This window comes from Acipenser ruthenus, chromosome 21, assembly GCF_902713425.1.
Source record: "Acipenser ruthenus chromosome 21, fAciRut3.2 maternal haplotype, whole genome shotgun sequence".
Lineage (NCBI taxonomy): Eukaryota > Metazoa > Chordata > Actinopteri > Acipenseriformes > Acipenseridae > Acipenser > Acipenser ruthenus.
Genome location: NC_081209.1, coordinates 15,961,758 through 15,975,279, shown reverse-complemented (window position 1 = coordinate 15,975,279; position 13,522 = coordinate 15,961,758). Strand labels below are relative to the sequence as shown.

The window sequence follows — 13,522 nt, the reverse complement described above, 5'->3', positions numbered from 1 at the left end:
TCTGAATTGTGTGTAACCTCCAAGCAGAGCTCTCAGAATCATATGTAATCCTCAGGCAGAGCTCTCAGAATCACGTGTAATCCTCAAACAGAGCTCTCTGAATCATGTGTAATCCTCAGGCAGAGCTCTCTGAAACACGTGTAACCCTCAAGCAGAGCTCTCAGAATCATGTGTAACCCTCAAGCAGAGCTCTCTGAATCACATGTAACCCTCAAGCAGAGCTCTCTGAATCACATGTAACCCTCAAGCAGGAGCTCTCTGAATCACGTGTAATCCTCAAGCAGAGCTCTCAGAATCACGTGTAACCTCCAGGTACACCAGAGTGGAACCGTTAACCTTCCCCCACCTACAACACTGGAGTTCTTAAAAAGTCACCAGAATGTAATGACTGAACAAAAAAAAAAGTGAATCTAAACAAAAAGAAAACATTTGTTAACATAACTCTTCATATTTCAAACTCATACCCATGTTTCTTGCATGTTTTGGACTAAGTAATTGTTTTTTCCAAAGCTATTTATTTCCAATATATATATATATATATATATATATATATATATATATATATATATATATATATATATATATATATATATATAAATTGAGATAGTAAAAATGCACTCAATAAAGAAACTTTTAGGGACTGTGAGTAGCCTGAAATTACTTCTTGTTTTAGAATTGCTGTGTGGAATGATGAAGCTCCAAGGACGGGTAACTTCTGGAGGCAGCTCTGATAAAAGTTCCCCACAGTAAAAGCACAGCAAAGTGTAACAAAGCACAGTAAAAAGCATTGTACTGCCCTGAGAGGTATTGGAAAGAATATTTAAAAAAACAGCAAAACTAAATGCACAGTATAAACATGGAAAAAAAAAACACGAGAAAACTGCCAATGCACTGTGGTAAACTTTTATAAGGGACTGCTTAATCCCAACCTTTCTAACTGAACTTCAATTCCTGTCAGACTGAACCCTGAAGCAGGACGGGGCTCTGTTGGTTTGCTTGACTCTTTCCTCAGTAGTGTACAAACCTCTCCCCTGTTGTAACCCTTTCTCCTGCAGATTGAGTGCCGCAGGTGAGTGTGAGGGTGTTGGCTTGCTCGCATTCTCAATGCTGAGGCTATCCTGTCAATCTCTATGTCTGCAGGACATTAAAGGCCAGTACTGGACCGATGAGGATTCCGATGGAGACAATGACTCGGAGTTCCTGTATGGAATCCAGGTAGAACCCTCAGCACTTCAATCCATGAGCTTACTGGAGCGAACAAAATCATTCCTAAACCTGACCTGCTGTCACTGCATTCACTATCCCTGTCTAATAAACCTGACCTGCTGTCACTGCAATCACTATCCATGTCTAATAAACCTGACCTGCTTCCACTGCATTCAAAATCCCTGTCTAATAAACCTGACCTACTGCTACTGCAGTGTTGGCCTCACTGCCTGTGTGCTGTGTTCACAGGGAGCAGTGTTGGCCTCACTGCCTGTACGCTGTGTTCATGGGGAGCAGTGTTGGCCTCACTGCCTGTGTTGGCCTCACTGCCTGTGTGCTGTGTTCACAGGGAGCAGTGTTGGCCTCACTGCCTGTGCGCTGTGTTCATGGGGAGCAGTGTTGGCCTCACTGCCTGTGTGCTGTGTTCATGGGGAGCAGTGTTGGCCTCACTGCCTGTGCGCTGTGTTCATGGGGAGCAGTGTTGGCCTCACTGCCTGTGTGCTGTGTTCACAGGGAGCAGTGTTGGCCTCACTGCCTGTGTGCTGTGTTCATGGGGAGCAGTGTTGGCCTCACTGCCTGTGTGCTGTGTTCATGGGGAGCAGTGTTGGCCTCACTGCCTGTGCGCTGTGTTCACAGGGGAGCTGTGCTGCAGACCTGTACAGACACCCCCAGCTGGACGCGGACATCGAGGCCGTGAAGGAGATCTACACTGACACCGCCCTCTCTGTCAGGTGAGAGGCGACACTGGACAAGTTATCAAGGGCTTTATAGAAACTCTTTTTATTGCCAAACACTGGCATACCGTCTGCTGAGAATGGTATCACTTTGAATGTTGTGCCAGTCTTGCCTTTAGAATAGTGACCCACAGTAAAAGCACAGCAGTTTAATAAAGCACAGTGAAGCATAAATAAGCATTGTAAAGCCTAGCGGTATGGTAAAACATATTAAAAACATGTCCAACCAGGGTAAACTATGGATAATGCATACTGCAGTATAACCGTGGCATCAGAAAAACTGATACATTACTGTGCACATTTACTGTGGGAAACTTTTCTAAGGGTGGTAGTCACCTTTCAAACCTGTTTTTGGGTGTAAAATGCTGAACACATTTCTCATCCAGTCATTCTAAAAGCTTTTTGTCGCAATATAACAGGGGCCAGTGATTAGGCTGCTAATGAGAATCAAGCCTGGGTGGTCAGTCCTTTATTAAGTGACTCTCAAACTATGCTATGAAATGATTGAAACATGTTGAAAAGTTCTAGGTAGTGTGGTACTGACTGTCTCTTGGGAAGGTGCTGAATTTATTGTGTGTTTTCTACACCATTTTCACCGATAGGGAATATGGAACCATCGATGATGTGGACATCGACCTGCAAATTAACATCAGTTTCCTGGATGTGAGTAGACCTGCAGGGCAGGGTTGTCTGTCTGTCTGTCTATCTATCTATCTATCTATCTATCTATCTATCTATCTATCTATCTATCTGTCTGTCTGTCTCTACCTATTTAACCATTCACTTGACTGTCTGTCTATATTTATTTCTGTCCCTTTCTGCCTGTCTGTATGTCTGCCCGTCAGTACTGATGTTAATACACATCCTGCCGACCATAGCAAACTACAGCTACAATGCTCACACTGCAGGGATATCTCTCCATCTCTCCATCTATCCAGCAGTTCTCCCTGCCTCCCTCATTATGTCTCTATCAGACTTCCTTATTAAATAAATCTTGACATTTTGAGTCCAGTGAATTAGTCAAGGGTCCTTACACAGTGCTGTACCTGTACAGTTTCCTTTCAGCCTATCCTGACTGTGAATTTAGGAGTTACTGAGGTGTGAAATCACAATGCGCACTCTGGCTTGCAATGCCCTGCCTTTGTGAGCGGCTGTCTGCATGTATTGTTCATGCATTGTCTGTCTGTCTCAGTGTGTGCCTGCTCTGCTGAGGATCCCTAATGTTTTTGTTCTTGATCTTCGTTTCGGCCCCAAATCTGTGAGTGTCTGTCTCTTCTCCTCAGGAGGAGGTGGCGACTGCATGGAAGGTGATTCGAACGGAACCAATCATTGTGCGCCTTCGTTTCTCTCTGTCCCAGTACCTCGATGGGCCGGGTAAGCAAGGGCAGCTGCAGTGGACTCCATCCACTCAACAGGACTGTGAAAAATAGGATTCTTTAATATCTATTTTTCTTTTAGAACTATGGAACGCACCATTTTTTAAATGTTAATGCTACTTTTTCAATGATCGCTCTAAAGCAGTGTTTTTCCCCCTGTGGTAGGTGTACCAGTGCTGGTACGTGACAGGCTTGCAACTGGTACACACCGGCAGTTGTTCTTTATGACCTCAACCACAATACTCCCTCAGTCATAATGTATCAGTCTGTGTATCACTGAATCACAGAGAAATGAGAAATTATGATGAGCGGTATTTGTTGTGAACTTTCGAAGTTCCTGATGGGGAACCAAAGCAGCCGCTCTGTGTTGGTGATTGTGTGAACTCAAGTCAAGTGATGCCGGCCCATTTTCAGTGAGAAAACCAGTTGTAATGCGTTCAGTCTCTGTTCTATCTAATATACCCTCTGCATACATGCAACGTGTGCTTCTCTGGGTATTGAGCTATATCTGTCTTCATCTGGCTTTGAATTTGTTTTGGGCTGGAGAATTGAAAGGCATTGAAAGGCAGCTCACAGTCAGATAAAACAATTAGAAATGCAATGGCATTTGTGAACCTCTTTAAACAAGATTTCAAATTGACAGAGGCTGAATCTTAGCAGTTGATAGATGTTTCAAAGCTAGATCAGCAGTAAAGAATGCCTAGGGTGTAGCCAGGCTAGTGCAGCGTCTCCACACATGTCTGGAGGACAGTGATGAAGACAGTTCATTGCAGAGCAGTGTGCTGATATGATTAACCAGGGTCTCTGAGCTCATCTCTTGTGTTTGAATTGCAGTGTGCTGATATGATTAACCAGGGTCTCTGAGCTCATCTCTTGTGTTTGAATTGCAGAGCCATCAGTGGAAGTGTTCCAGCCATCCAACAAGGAGGGATTCAGTTTGGGGCTGCAGTTGAAAAAGTAACCAAGTCTATCGTGTTATTTAAAGCAGTTGTAGCCAACAAAATAATTCCAGAAATCTACCTGTTTGCACTTCCATTGGTTACATTATGTGCAGTTTGTATAGAAACAAATGTTATAGTGAACATGTGGTTTCTGTTTAAAACATGATATCGGTACTACTTTTGGTTAAAGGAAGTTCTCAGTTTCTTCAGGTCATCTGTTACACTTCACTTCCTTTTCACCTCAGCAGTGTCTTCTGAGTCAAAGTACAGTGCCTTGCGAAAGTATTCGGCCCCCTTGAACTTTGCGACCTTTTGCCACATTTCAGGCTTCAAACATAAAGATATGAAACTGTAATTTTTTGTGAAGAATCAACAACAAGTGGGACACAATCATGAAGTGGAACGAAATTTATTGGATATTTCAAACTTTTTTAACAAATAAAAAACTGAAAAATTGGGCGTGCAAAATTATTCAGCCCCCTTAAGTTAATACTTTGTAGCGCCACCTTTTGCTGCGATTACAGCTGTAAGTCGCTTGGGGTATGTCTCTATCAGTTTTGCACATCGAGAGACTGAAATTTTTGCCCATTCCTCCTTGCAAAACAGCTCGAGCTCAGTGAGGTTGGATGGAGAGCATTTGTGAACAGCAGTTTTCAGTTCTTTCCACAGATTCTCGATTGGATTCAGGTCTGGACTTTGACTTGGCCATTCTAACACCTGGATATGTTTATTTGTGAACCATTCCATTGTAGATTTTGCTTTATGTTTTGGATCATTGTCTTGTTGGAAGACAAATCTCCGTCCCAGTCTCAGGTCTTTTGCAGACTCCATCAGGTTTTCTTCCAGAATGGTCCTGTATTTGGCTCCATCCATCTTCCCATCAATTTTAACCATCTTCCCTGTCCCTGCTGAAGAAAAGCAGGCCCAAACCATGATGCTGCCACCACCATGTTTGACAGTGGGGATGGTGTGTTCAGGGTGATGAGCTGTGTTGCTTTTACGCCAAACATAACGTTTTGCATTGTTGCCAAAAAGTTCGATTTTGGTTTCATCTGACCAGAGCACCTTCTTCCACATGTTTGGTGTGTCTCCCAGGTGGCTTGTGGCAAACTGTAAATGACACTTTTTATGGATATCTTTAAGAAATGGCTTTCTTCTTGCCACTCTTCCATAAAGGCCAGATTTGTGCAGTATACGACTGATTGTTGTCCTATGGACAGAGTCTCCCACCTCAGCTGTAGATCTCTGCAGTTCATCCAGAGTGATCATGGGCCTCTTGGCTGCATCTCTGATCAGTCTTCTCCTTGTATGAGCTGAAAGTTTAGAGGGACGGCCAGGTCTTGGTAGATTTGCAGTGGTCTGATACTCCTTCCATTTCAATATTATCGCTTGCACAGTGCTCCTTGGGATGTTTAAAGCTTGGGAAATCTTTTTGTATCCAAATCCGGCTTTAAACTTCTCCACAACAGTATCTTGGACCTGCCTGGTGTGTTCCTTGTTCTTCAAGATGCTCTCTGCGCTTTAAAAGGACCTCTGAGACTATCACAGTGCAGGTGCATTTATACGGAGACTTGATTACACACAGGTGGATTCTATTTATCATCATTAGTCATTTAGGTCAACATTGGATCATTCAGAGATCCTCACTGAACTTCTGGAGAGAGTTTGCTGCACTGAAAGTAAAGGGGCTGAATAATTTTGCACGCCCAATTTTTCAGTTTTTTATTTGTTAAAAAAGTTTGAAATATCCAATAAATTTCGTTCCACTTCATGATTGTGTCCCACTTGTTGTTGATTCTTCACAAAAAATTACAGTTTCATATCTTTATGTTTGAAGCCTGAAATGTGGCAAAAGGTCGCAAAGTTCAAGGGGGCCGAATACTTTCGCAAGGCACTGTATGTTACTGGCTGAAAGCATGTCAGTCATAAGAGGAGACAGCTGGTTGAGTTATGACAGGAAATAAGTAATTGACAACTAACTAAAAGCATGGCTTGCAAACAGAGATTTCTTTAACTAAATGTAGTACCAGCTATCCTGTTTTCAAATAAAAACACGCAAACCATGTGTTTCTTTCAAAACTGCACACTTGAGGCCTGTATAACGAATGGAAGTGCACAGCAGGTACGGTTTGGGATTTATTTAGTGAGCTACAGAACTTCAAAGAAAGATATAGTTGTGTTAATCAAGGGAATAGTGCTAATTTGAAGAGCTGATACTGTTGATCAGATTAATTGTTATAAGATCTGGCTTTCAAGACCTCAGAAGGTTCTTCTTCAGGTGTAAATGGGCATTTAAAGAAAAGGTGCTGTAAGTTACATTTGCATATCAGAAGAATTATTAATCACCTGGAAGAAATCAACCAAGCATTGTGAAAGATCTGTCAGAATTCCGGTACATTTTATTTTGTATAGAGATGCCTTGCTGTGCATGGAGCAGATGAGACAGATGTAAAGTTAAAAAAGACAGCTCTCTTTGTGTTTAATAGTACTTCCTGAGCAGTCTTCATTTTTGTGATTTCTATTTTTTTGTCTGAGTAGTAGATTGTAATGGCTTTGGTTCTCCTAGGAACACATCAGTATTGTTCTATTCATGATGATCTAATATGATACCAGACAGCTTCATTTAAAAAGTAACAAAGTATATGTTTGTAGTGACATTTGCTTCTTACAGGTACTGTCGCTAGATCCCTTCCAGCTAATCCAGGGGTAGGGCTCGCTGTGAGTGGGCTGCTCTGGTTGGTAACGCCACTTCTCTTCCTGCAGGATCCTGGGCATGTTCACCTCTCAGCAGTGGAAGCACCTGAGCAATGATTTCCTGAAGAGCCAGCAGGAGAAGAGGCACAGCTGGTTCAAGGCAGGGGGCACCATCAAGAAGTTCAGAGCCGGACTCAGTATATTCTCCCCCATCCCAAAGTGAGTAGCTGCCACCCAGCCCTCTCCATCCCCCCCGGTTAAACCCGGAATCTCATTGAGCTGACAGGGATTAAACCTAAATATGTGGAATTGTATAAACTCACCATAAAGCCTGTAGTGGCCACGCTGTTGAGCCTTATTGCAGTTCCTGGACTAGAGAATCGTGTGTGGATGTACACCTCAAACACCTTCGTGCCAGCACTGTGCTTGTAGTTTATGATCTGCATGGCTGGATATTTGGAATGTCTTTCAGGTATTGATCCAAAATTCAGTTGATTTTTAGTACCCTGTTGTATTCCTGTTTAGCATGTGACTTTTTCATACCATTATTTACTCTGAACTAACTCTCTCTCTCCTTCTCTCCCCACCACTACCCTTCTCTCTCCCCTCCTCCTCCTCCTTACCCCCTCTCTTTGTAATCTGTATCTCTCTCTTTCTATCCCCTCACCCTCTCTCTCCTCCCTCTCCCCTCCCCCTCTCTCTTCCTCCCCTCCCTATCTCGTGCCCTTTCCCCTCATCTCTCTCCCCCTCTCTCCCCCCTCTCCCCCCACTCTTTCTCCCTCTCTCTCCCCTCCATATCTCACACCCTTTCCCTCTCATCTGTCTCCCACTCTCTCTCCCCTCTCCCCCACCCTCTCTCTGGCAGGTCTCCCAGTTTCCCTCTCCTCCAGGACTCTGGGTTAAAGGGGAAGCTGGGTGTGCCGGAGCTGCGTGTGACGAGGCTCATGAACCGCTCCATCTCCTGTACCATAAAGAACCCCAAGGGGGAGCTCTTCAGCTACCCCCCAAGCAGTCAGGCAAGTCACACTGTTAAACAGGAGAGTTAACCTTTTGAGATATTGTCTCAATACAAGTTTTGTGATACAGAGCTGTTTCCAGTAAACAGTTCTGTAGAAATGCTAAAAAAATGTGGAACATTCTTTGATAAATATGTATTTGTATGTTCCTATAGTCCTTGCATAGTTGCAAGTTTTTCCAATGGACAACAATACAATGTTATTCAAATGTCCCTCTTATGAAACTCTATTCAAATGTATATACATTTGATGAAGTGTTATCAGATTTTTTTCATAGAGAAATAAAACAATTACAATGAAATATAATTCGGTTAAATCATTTCTACCATATTTGGGTGCCACACAAGATTTTTTTAATTAATTGTCTCTCAGATAAGTTAACTTTTCTAACAGTGTGCTTTTTTGTAACATCAACATTATAATAGTTCAATTTGCTATCACATCCCTGGTTAGGGCTCTATTCAATCCCAGGTGATTATATGGGTAATTGTATGTAAAAATAATGTGGTATCTTGTAACAATTGTAAGTCGCCCTGGATAAGGGCGTCTGCTAAGAAATTAATAATAATAATAATAATAATAATAATAATAATAATAATAATAATAATAATAATGTTTGGAATGGAATGAGGAAGGGTTAGGGTTAGGGTTAGGGTTAGGGTAGAGTAGGAGGGCTGGCAGAGGTGAACGCTCACATTGTCACATGTTTGGAATGGAATGAGGAAGGGTTAGAGTTAGGGTTAGGGTAGAGTAGAGTAGGAGGGCTGGTAAAGCTGAAAGCTCACATTGTCACATGTTTGGAATGGAATGAGGAAGGGTTAGGGTAGAGTAGGAGGGCTGGTAGAGCTGAAAGCTCACATTGTCACATGTTTGGAATGGAATGAAGGCTGCTCAGTCCTGGCACCTGGGATTCTCTATTCAAGCTCAAACATGTGTTTTCATTTTAAACAGACATCTGCTACTACACTAAGTTCTCAGTTTGCTGGACTTACCTTCCAGGAAGTCTGTTTCTGCTTCATGTCTTTGGCCATTTCACTCCAGCAGTGTCTTCAGAGACAGAGCAAGTTACTGAGAGCATGCCAGTCAATAGGGGAAGCAGCTGATTGGTTATCAAAATAATAGAAGCTAGGGAAGGGGTGCGCAGGCAAGTCTTAAAGCATGGCTTGCAAACAGAGATTTCTTCAACCTAGAGTAGTACCAGATATCAAATGAATGTTTGCTAAAACACGTGATTCTTTCAAAACTGCACATTTGAGACCTATATAATGAATGGTTGTGGATGGCAGAGAACATTTCTGGAACTAAAGTGTGGATTTATACATTAAAAAGCATTCAGAATATTGATTTGTGATATTATTATGTCATGTGCACAGTGCATGTCTAGAATGAGGAGGGAAGCCCCCTTGCTGTCTGACTAGCACCCCTCCCATAATCAATGAGGAGGGAAGCCCCCTTGCTGTCTGACTAGCACCCCTCCCATAATCAATGAGGAGGGAAGCCCCCTTGCTGTCTGACTAGCACCCCTCCCATAATCAATGAGGAGGGAAGCCCCCTTGCTGTCTGACTAGCACCCTTCCCATAATCAATGAGGAGGGAAGCCCCCTTGCTGTCTGACTAGCACCCCTCCCATAATCAATGAGGAGGGAAGCCTCCTTGCTGTCTGACTAGCACCCCTCCCATAATCAATGAGGAGGGAAGCCCCCTTGCTGTCTGACTAGCACCCCTCCCATAATCTCCTTGTCTCCACTTGACCCATCAGAGCGTGTCTGTTCCCGCTGCCAGGCCTCCCCCGCAGATTACCACGAAGCAGCTGATTGAATTGTTTTTCTCATCCCAGGCGGGCGGACACTGCAAGAACATCCCCACCCTGGAGTACGGCTTCCTCGTGCAGGTAGGGCCGGCCTAGTGCTGAGCTGCTCTCGCACTGGGGATAGGTCACGGGTGGTTTTACAAATCATTCAGTCTGATAAACTCTTACATTACTGTTAGCTTACCAACCCCTCCTCCTCTCGCTGTAGATTATGAAGTATGCGGAGCAGCGCATCCCCACTCTCAATGAGTACTGCGTGGTGTGTGATGAGCAGCATGTCTTTCAGAACGGATCCATGCTAAAGGTTGAGTATCAAGAGCACAGATCTCATTGACAGGATGTACCGACACTATCATGAAAACAATGTGAAGCACTGGTGCAGGACAGAACATACGAACATGTACCATCAGGACCTCTCGCACTGTATCGTTCCAAATTCACCAATAAGCCATCACCATCTAGGGATCTGCCATTTGATTTCCTTTTTGTTTTTCAGTCAGTAAACTAACTCTGCACTAGGTGGTGATGGTGCTTACTAGTGTAAATACACTTGACTGATCTAGCCTTCCTAATAAATGTCTACAGCAGCTTCTCAACTCATAATGTAAGCAAAGAACCTTTACAAACACAATATTGAGATGCTGCAATAATTACCACTCAGAAGGATTGTAAACCTCATACAAAGGCAAAGGGGCTCCTTTAAGACCCGACTTGACAGTGTTTTGAGATCAATCAGCTGCAAGGACCTGGGTGAGTGCTGATGGTCTGAATCGCTTGTGAAGGTTCTGATGTTTTTTTGTGTCTCTGCAGCCAGCGGTGTGCACCAGGGAGCTGTGCGTCTTCTCCTTCTACACACTGGGGGTCATGTCCGGAGCAGCCGAGGAAGTAGCCACTGGAGCAGAGGTGACCACATTATGAGATACACGTATTCATACACTACTGTCAGTGTTTCTACAGTTACCACTGTGCACAGTTACATTCTACTGTGGTAATGCCACTCTAAGGCATTGGTTGGCCCCTCACATCATACGCTGATACACATGATATTCATCAGAGGCCTCCCTGCTTAACTGAAAAGTGACAAGATGGTATCGTCGGACGTTAATCCCCGGTACAAGATGGGCTTCATGCCTGTGTGTGTGTGTGTGTGTGTGTTCCAGGTGGTTGACCTGTTAGTTGCCATGTGCAGAGCGGCGCTGGAGTCGCCCCGGAAGAGCATCATCTTTGAGCCCTACCCTTCTGTGGTCGACCCCAATGACCCCAAGACTCTGGCCTTCAATCCCAAGGTAAATACTGCAATCTGCCAGTGCTGTCAACTCCCAACTACCAGCCTGAGGACTTCAAGGTGCCTGTACAAGCCCCAAATCAATAACTAGGATTATGAAGCCACCCTGTATTTCAGAAGCAGTTAGAATGTATATTTGGCCTGCAGTATATGAAATATATGTGGATTAGTGACCCAGTCGCTGTGTCTCCTCCCTCCTCTCCCCACAGAAGAAGAACTATGAGCGTCTGCAGAAGGCTCTGGACAGTGTGATGTCTATCCGGGAGATGACACAGGTGAGAGTTCAAACTCTGTGACTAGACCAGAGATCCTGATGGCAACAGGAGCATTTGTGTATTGAGTAAGGTTAAGGGCATGATCATGTTTCTAAAATGTAAAATACAAATACAATGACATGCAAATATGGATCTATCAAACGGCACAAAAGCAGAGATTGAGACCCAGAGCAGTTAATTGTAATGTCTTTAGTTTCTGTACCAATACAACAGTGTTGCACTATTCCAGATTATGCCAGCTGGCATTTCAAGGCACAACAAGCTGGTACAGTTTTTTGGTACTTTGGTAGCTTTCCACAGACACTACAAGGCAATGACTTGTTTGAATAGCTCCACTACTGATAGCGCAACAACTAAGATAAGTGACATCCATGAAGTGATTAGTGCAGTCTTTGTTTGGAGGCCCTTTGAATGATGAGTTTTATGAGTGGCTTTGAAAAGAAATAAAGCTTGGTGTTTCACCAGGTAATAAAACCGGTACTAAGAAACAAATAAGAAGTCTATCCTTGATTAAAGAAATGTATTCGTTTGTGCGCACATACATTTCTGTCTAGGATCGCGGCAGATCTAGAGAATTTCACTAGCAGGCAACAGTGTGGTCAGACTGTGGGCTTGGACAGCTGACCACATGGCTTGTTTTGAATGGCTGACTTGATATCCTCTATTTTAGGGCTCGTATTTGGAGATTAAGAAACAGATGGACAAGCTGGACCCCTTAGCCCACCCTCTGCTCCAGTGGTGAGTGGAAAATCGTTAGATTGTCATAGAAAAGTCCAATAGAGTGCTGTATAGTGAATCTTTCTTCTGATTCTCCTGTTTCAGGATCATATCAAGCAACAGATCCCACATCGTCAAGCTGCCGCTGAGCAGGGTATGTTCATGTTTCAGATCAGACTGTACTGGAGGGGGGGGCTGGGGGGTGGCGTAGCCCCCCAAGGTCAAGGCTGGTCTGCAGCTTTTGAAACAATAGAGCCAGACACAGAAACTGCAATTTAAGCACTTCTTGCACACTTTCAATTCCCCCCCAAAAAAACCAAACAGGAACAAAATAAAGGTTTAAACACAACTCTCAACTACACCCCACCCACGCTTCGCTATCTCGGTGTACAAACACACAGAGCACAACCTGCTGCTCTCGCTCTCACAAAACAAGCATTCCTTTGTCCCTTTTTATACCATGTGGCCAGTGGTTAATTGACAATCAATCATTTAATCACCAGCTGGCCACATTCCACACTTTTCCAATCACACACTCAAACATTCCACCCTTAAATTATTCAGTCAAACTAAATACCTATTAAACAATGAAACCCAATTTACAGTGGAGGGCTGTGCTAAAGTGTCCATCTTGGCCACAGGCTGTTCCTCCATACCTGAGCCAAGATGGCCGCCAGCCACCAAGCACACACGCACACAGGGTTGCTCTGGTATCTTACAGTGATTCTGTGGGCCACAGCTGCACAGCTGTGTTTGTAGCTGAATACAGTGGGTCCCATAGAAAAGGTCCCCCTGCACCACAGTAAATCGCAGGCTAACTCGAGGCAAGTCAATCTCTACTGCACTTTCCTGCAGTGCGGCTTTAAGTGTTAACTCAATACTTTATTTTTCCAGCAGAGAGTGCCAGAGAGCTTTTAGGAATTTACATGGCTCTATACTGTTCATCCTTAACAAGATGATTTGTGTTTAAGATGTGTTTAATGCCCCCCTCCCTCTTGGTTACTGAATTAACAAACATAACTGTATTTTTAAAAATGATTTTATGGATTGACTACAATGCTGGTAATGTGTAGGCTGTATTGTTTGTGGTACGGTAACACTTCATTTGAATAGTATGTCGATTTTTCGATTTGCTTCACTTTTGAAAGGTCCTTTATGATTCTCTAGACAAGCCCAGTAAAGGCAGATTGACAGAAATGTGATAATATCTGGATACTAGAGCAACAGAACCAGAACCACCAGCATGATTACAAACACCATACCATAGCAAGAGAAATGGAAAATATCCATTAAAATGACGCTGAAGCGACTGGCTCTTTGATATTATAACTCACTAGAACAGCCCTAGTCAATCTGGTTGTTCCATTCACTCAGATTCTAAGACCTTGTTGTTTTGTTTATAAAGTTCCTCACACATTTGCAGAGCATCCAGCTGTTGAACTGGACATTATAATACTAAGAGCCACAT

At 43.5% G+C, this 13,522-nt stretch overlaps 1 protein-coding gene across 1 annotated transcript in view; it reads left to right on the top strand.

Annotated features, from left to right (window-relative positions):
* The window catches only part of LOC117428406 (protein mono-ADP-ribosyltransferase PARP6-like), a 48,767-nt gene that overhangs the window by 11,944 nt on the left and 23,301 nt on the right, over positions 1-13,522 (top strand). Inside the window, exons 4-17 of the mRNA XM_058994866.1 lie at positions 1,141-1,215; positions 1,843-1,937; positions 2,543-2,603; positions 3,224-3,314; positions 4,207-4,273; positions 7,021-7,170; positions 7,817-7,967; positions 9,727-9,858; positions 9,986-10,081; positions 10,588-10,680; positions 10,938-11,063; positions 11,272-11,337; positions 12,008-12,075; positions 12,160-12,208. Coding sequence (XP_058850849.1) covers positions 1,141-1,215; positions 1,843-1,937; positions 2,543-2,603; positions 3,224-3,314; positions 4,207-4,273; positions 7,021-7,170; positions 7,817-7,967; positions 9,727-9,858; positions 9,986-10,081; positions 10,588-10,680; positions 10,938-11,063; positions 11,272-11,337; positions 12,008-12,075; positions 12,160-12,208 — 1,320 coding nt within the window. The remainder of the gene's footprint in view (positions 1-1,140; positions 1,216-1,842; positions 1,938-2,542; positions 2,604-3,223; positions 3,315-4,206; positions 4,274-7,020; positions 7,171-7,816; positions 7,968-9,726; positions 9,859-9,985; positions 10,082-10,587; positions 10,681-10,937; positions 11,064-11,271; positions 11,338-12,007; positions 12,076-12,159; positions 12,209-13,522) is intronic.